At 55.1% G+C, this 5,856-nt stretch overlaps 1 protein-coding gene across 2 annotated transcripts; it reads left to right on the top strand.

The window, feature by feature from the left end:
- Positions 1-328: 328 nt before the first annotated feature.
- KLF4 (KLF transcription factor 4) lies at positions 329-5,126 on the top strand. Of its 2 annotated transcripts, XM_031450153.2 has the most exons (5): positions 329-923; positions 1,037-1,157; positions 1,822-2,812; positions 2,912-3,076; positions 4,049-5,126. In XM_031450153.2, the coding sequence occupies exons 1-5, from the start codon at positions 919-921 to the stop codon at positions 4,222-4,224; spliced, it is 1,458 nt and encodes a 485-aa protein (XP_031306013.1). In that variant the 5' UTR covers positions 329-918; the 3' UTR covers positions 4,225-5,126. The 2 variants fall into 2 exon arrangements, with proteins under 2 accessions (XP_031306013.1, XP_031306011.1); XM_031450151.2 differs by having other exon boundaries at positions 490-923; positions 1,822-3,076.
- Positions 5,127-5,856: the final 730 nt, after the last annotated feature.

Raw genomic sequence — 5,856 nt, 5'->3', positions numbered from 1 at the left:
CTGCGTCCCATACCCCGCGCCAGGGCCGCAGCCGCCACCGCCGCCGGCGTCAGCGCCGCTCCTGCCCGCCAGCTGCCGGGCTGGCGTCACAGCCCGCCGAGCCCCGCCCGCGCCCCTCCCTCTTCCCCGCCCCCACGTGCGCCGAGTTTGTTTATTTAGCTGCCATGGCAACGCGCGGGGGGCCGCGAAGGGAGGGGAGAAGAAAGGGAGGGGGCGGGGCCTGGCGGCGGGCCCCCTTGCACAGTGGGTAGGAGGCGGGGGAAGGGCGGGAGCCAAGAAGTTATAAGTAAGGAGCGCGCGGCGGCCGCCGGCAGTTCCCCGGCCCGAGAGAGCGAGCGCGGCTGCGGGCGCGCGGGGAGCAGAGGCGGTGGCGGGCGGCGGCGGCACCGGGAGCCGCCAAGTGCCCCTCCCCGCCCCTCCGGCCCCCCACCCACCCAGCCACCCGCCCGCGGCCAGCGCCCATGGCCGCGCGCGCCCCGCGCAGCCCCCCGGACTCCGCGCCCCGCGCCGCCGCCCAGTCCGCAGATCCGCGCCACCGCGGCCAGTCTCACCTGGCGGCGCCGCCCGCCCGCCACCCCGGCCACAGCCCCAGCGCCCACGGCGATAGCCGCGGCGACCTCGACAGCGGTGGGGGACGCTGCTGAGTCGAAGAGAGCGCAGTCTGGCCACCGGACCTACTTACTCGCCTTGCTGACTATTTTTATGAGTTTACAACTTTTCTAAGAACTTTTGTATACAAAGGAACTTTTTTAAAAAAAGTCATCTCCCTTTTATATTTAACCCAAAGAAGAAGGATCTCGGGCAATTTGGGGTTTTGGTTTTGGCTTCGATTCTAAGTTTTTTTCCTCTTCGTTGACTTTGGGGTTCGGATACCCCAACTGCTTCGGACTCCCGAGGACCTTTTCGGCCCCCACATTAATGAGGTAGGTGCGGCGCCGGGCGCAGGGAGGGCTGAGGGCCGGTGGGACGCGTCGGAGCGGCGGTCGAGAGTGGCCCTCTCTCTAACTCCTGCCTCTGCTCCCTACCCGGCCCGCAGGCAGCCACCTGGCGAGTCTGACATGGCTGTCAGCGACGCACTGCTCCCGTCCTTCTCCACGTTCGCGTCCGGCCCGGCGGGAAGGGAGAAGACACTGCGTCCAGCAGGTGCCCCGAATAATGTGAGTGTTGCCCCGGGCCGTCGGAAACCTCCGGTGGGCTTCTGTGGGTGGGGTGCGGACGGGCGGAGCCCTAGAGTCGTCAAGAACCGCCGGGCCAGGGGAAGGAGTGGCCACCTCACGGGCTCCGCAGCCTTCCCAGGATGGCTTCCGCGCCCTTGGCTCAGCTGTACATGCGTGTGGTCCGGACGCTGTGGAGCCGCCGGGGGCGCACACCGGGTCCGCATACGTCCCGGAGCGCGCAAGCGGCAGGGCGGGTGTTCGGGCCACCGGGCGGGAGGTGTCTGTGTCCGCAGACACTTGGATAGAGAGAGCTTGGCGCGTAGGCGTCCCCATGGCAGGGGCAGACAGGGAGAGCCTCAGTGTCCCAATTCCGGGGGCGGCGGGAGCGTCCCCGGGATCTGTCGGGGGAGGGACCCGGGCTGGCGAGTTATGGCGCTCGCTCACACGCAACCGGGCAGACACAACTTAACATTCTCCATATCGACGCACCGCCTCTTCTCCGGTCCGGCTGTGGGTCGAGATTGCGGCACCGGCACCCACGGTCCCCGGGCGCTTCCTGCCCGCCGGGTCCCCGTGTCTGGGCGGTGTTGGCGCGGCGGGCCCACTAGGTCGGGGGACAGTCTTGGACAGCAGTGACGGTCTCTCTCGCGTCGTGTCCCCGCAGCGCTGGCGGGAGGAGCTCTCCCACATGAAGCGACTTCCCCCGGTGCTTCCCGGCCGCCCCTACGACCTGGCGGCAGCGACCGTGGCTACCGACCTGGAGAGCGGCGGAGTCGGTGCGGCTTGCAGTGGCAGCAACCCGGCGCTCCTACCCCGGAGGGAGACGGAGGAGTTCAATGATCTCCTGGACCTGGACTTTATTCTCTCCAACTCGCTGTCCCATCAGGAGTCAGTGGCCGCCACTGTGTCCTCATCGGCATCAGCCTCATCATCGTCTTCCCCGTCGAGCAGCGGTCCTGCCAGTGCGCCCTCCACCTGCAGCTTCAGCTATCCAATCCGGGCCGGGGGCGACCCGGGCGTGGCGCCGGGCAGCACGGGCGGCAGCCTGCTCTATGGTCGGGAATCTGCACCTCCTCCCACAGCTCCCTTCAACCTGGCGGACATCAACGACGTGAGCCCCTCAGGCGGCTTCGTGGCCGAGCTCCTGAGGCCCGAATTGGACCCAGTGTACATTCCGCCGCAGCAGCCGCAGCCGCCAGGTGGCGGGCTGATGGGCAAGTTTGTGCTGAAGGCTTCTCTGAGTGCCCCTGGCAGCGAGTACGGCAGCCCGTCGGTCATCAGTGTTAGCAAAGGCAGCCCGGACGGCAGCCACCCGGTGGTGGTGGCGCCCTACAGCGGCGGGCCGCCGCGCATGTGCCCCAAGATCAAGCAGGAGGCTGTCTCCTCGTGCACCGTCGGTCGGCCCCTAGAAGCCCACTTGGGCACTGGACCCCCTCTCAGCAATGGCCACCGGCCGCCTGCACACGACTTTCCCCTGGGGCGGCAGCTCCCCAGCAGGACTACCCCCACCCTAGGTGCCGAGGAACTGCTGAGCAGCAGGGACTGTCATCCTGCCCTGCCGCTCCCCCCGGGTTTCCATCCCCACCCCGGGCCCAACTACCCACCCTTCCTGCCCGACCAGATGCAGCCGCAGGTCCCGCCGCTCCATTACCAAGGTCAGTCCCGGGGATTCATAGTTCGGGCTGGGGAGCCCTGCATGTACTGGCCCTTAGGGGCACGCGGAATGATGCTGACCCCACCTTCTTCACCCCTAGAGCTCATGCCACCCGGTTCCTGCATGCCGGAGGAGCCCAAGCCAAAGAGGGGGAGAAGGTCGTGGCCCCGGAAAAGGACGGCCACTCACACTTGTGATTATGCAGGCTGTGGCAAAACCTACACGAAGAGTTCTCATCTCAAGGCACACCTGCGAACCCACACAGGTAGGAGGACTAGCCGCCGGGGGGTGGGGGTGGGGGGTTGGTGTCCAGCCTCGTCGGCTAAGTATGGACGCTCCTCAGGGCCTCCCTTGGGATGTGGGGCGCAGACTATCTCCTCCATCTCCTGGATCACAGGAGAGAACAGCAAACCGGCGCCTACTGTTTTGCCCAGGAGCCTTTTGCTTGGCGGATGGTATCAGTGCTTGAATGTGCAGTTTTGTTGGGCCTTTGAAAGGCAGGGAGATTCCCGGGCTGCATATGGGCCTCTTCTAGCTTGAGCAGAGCATTGCCCTTGTAATCAAGAAATTATACTTTCCAGTGCAAAAGCACGACAGGTTTTTAAAATTTAATTTTCTAGACTGTATTGGTTGTTTGCTTCCCAGATTCTCTCCCCTCTCCTTCTAGTCTTAACAGGTTTTATTTAAATCTCAAGGATTTAATGGTTAGGATTGCTTAGACTCTGGTTTAAGATCATCACTGCAGGGAATTTCTTTGTGGACATAAGAAGGTACATAAGGTCACTAAGGGATGGCACTCATTAAACTAACAGAAATGTGGGTACAGGAAAAGTAGCCCCTTGTGGCTTTTTAGAACCAGTTGTTTGGGGATAGAATATTATTGCTTGGTTTGGGACGGGAGAGACAAACTAGCAGCCACGGTTTCTAAATTCATTTCCACGACTGTGATACCTTAGCTCAAAAGAATGAAAATGGTAGCCCCGTGTAGATTTAGGTGGTATTTGTGTTTCCTGTGCTTAACTATTTAACTTGCCATAAGAAAAAAAAGCAGAAAGAATAATGTATTCCTCTTTACGATCTGGAATTTAATATGGCCTTCAGAGGTATAAAGATGTTCCTGGATCCTTTCAGAGTGGGGTCCTGGTGGTTGATTTAATATTTGGCCTCCCGTTTTTTTTAAATGGCCAACTCTGTTATTTAGCAACGGCTTCCAATGGCTTTATTTTTCCTTTTCCAGGTGAGAAACCTTACCACTGTGACTGGGATGGCTGTGGATGGAAGTTTGCCCGCTCAGATGAACTGACCAGGCACTACCGCAAACACACCGGGCACCGCCCCTTCCAGTGCCAGAAGTGCGACCGGGCGTTTTCACGGTCGGACCATCTCGCCTTACACATGAAGAGGCACTTTTAAAGTCCCCAAACAGTGGATGTGACCCACACTGCCAGAAGAGAGTTCAGTATTTGTTACCTTTCACACTGTCTTCCCGGTGAGGGGAGAAACCCAGCTGGATAGCACTACAATCTCAGTCAAGTTCCCAAGGAGTCAACTTGTGGATGGATAATCAGGAGACATGAGGACGCCAAAAGACAAATCAAAGAACAGATGGGGTCTGTGACTGGATCTTCTATCATTCCAATCCTAAATCCAACTTGAATATATATTCCTGGACTTACAAAATGCCAAGGGGGTGACTGGAAGTTGTGGATATCAGGGTATAAATTAGATCCATGAGTTGCGGGGGTGGGGGGGAGGCCAGAATCCCTTGAATTGTTTCGATGCAATATAAGCATAAAGATCACCTTGTATTCTCTTTGCCTTCTAAAAGCCATTTTTACGATCTTAAGAGGAAGAGGAAGAAATTCAGGTACAGAAAATGTGTTTTAATAGCCTAAATGATGGTGCTCGGTGAGTCTTGGTTCTAAAGGTACCAAATGAGGCCAGAGTTCTCAAACCGCTGCATACTTTGACAAGGAAAATCTATTTTTGTCTTCCGATCTACATTTATGACCTAAGTCAGGTAAATACACCTGGTTTACTTTAACCTTTTTATGCAGACAGTCTGTTATGCACTGTGGTTTCAGATGTGCAATAATTTGTACAATGGTTTATTCCCAAGTATGCCTTAAGCAGAACAAATGTTTTTTTCTATATAGTTCCTTGCCTTAATAAATATGTAATATAAATTTAAGCAAACTTCTATTTTGTATATTTGTAAACTACAAAGTAAAAAAATGAACATTTTGTGGAGTTTGTATTTTGCATACTCAAGGTGAGAATTAAGTTTTAAATAAACCTATAATATTTTATCTGAACGTTTTTGTTTTGTGTTGTTTTTCCCTGGGAAGAGCGCATAACAGACACTTCAGTTTAAACCAAGTGGGTAGGCATGTGAAAAGCATACTAAAAAAGCCAGCTTTATCTCAACAGAATAAAAGGAAACTTTTTAAAGACTGCTTTAGCTTTATGAGAGTGCTATCAATGTAGGGCTGGAAGCTCAGAGCATCTGAGATCATCGAATTAAACTTACCTGGTTCAGGTTGCTCTTCCGAATGTATGTGAAAAAGTACATGAAAGCAGTTTCCTTACCTGAATATGAATTTCCAGGTAGAAACAGCTCAATCAGTCTTTGATTTGCTCAGTTTAATGAGCGTAGTCATAAAATAAACATACACATTCCAGTTTCACATTTTAAAAGATCTTCATGGTTTGTCTTTAAAATTCAATGAAAATATAAAAATCTGGCCTGGCCTTGCACTTAGAACAATTTGTGTAACAAAAGAAACTTCCCATAGCAGACAACCCGGGGAACGTAGTTCCACAGTGCCCTCCTGAGGATTAAAGGATTCATTTATGCTTCGTATGTGTAACAGATGCGTGACTTTTAGTTACAGCCTTAAAAGAGGGCAGAACCCCAGTTTCTAGTAGATACTGAGAACTCCATCGGTCTAAAGGTAACCAGCTTCATTGTTTCAGCAGATTGAACGGAGGCAAGACTGATTCAGTCACTGAACTGAGTGTAAAGTCCATTTAAATTTTAAATGG

The sequence above is a fragment of the Camelus dromedarius genome, chromosome 10 (genome assembly GCF_036321535.1).
Source record: "Camelus dromedarius isolate mCamDro1 chromosome 10, mCamDro1.pat, whole genome shotgun sequence".
NCBI classification, from domain to species: Eukaryota; Metazoa; Chordata; class Mammalia; order Artiodactyla; family Camelidae; genus Camelus; species Camelus dromedarius.
The sequence above is the reverse complement of the archived record's forward strand: the minus strand, read 5'-3'. Positions and strand labels throughout refer to the sequence as shown.

Bases quoted from the DNA above. Each gene is read 5' to 3' on its own strand.
- KLF4 (XM_031450151.2), top strand. The intron at 1,158-1,821 runs GTGAGTGTTGCC...GTGTCCCCGCAG, and splicing joins CAGCAGGTGCCCCGAATAAT to CGCTGGCGGGAGGAGCTCTC. The intron at 3,077-4,048 runs GTAGGAGGACTA...TTCCTTTTCCAG, and splicing joins ACACCTGCGAACCCACACAG to GTGAGAAACCTTACCACTGT.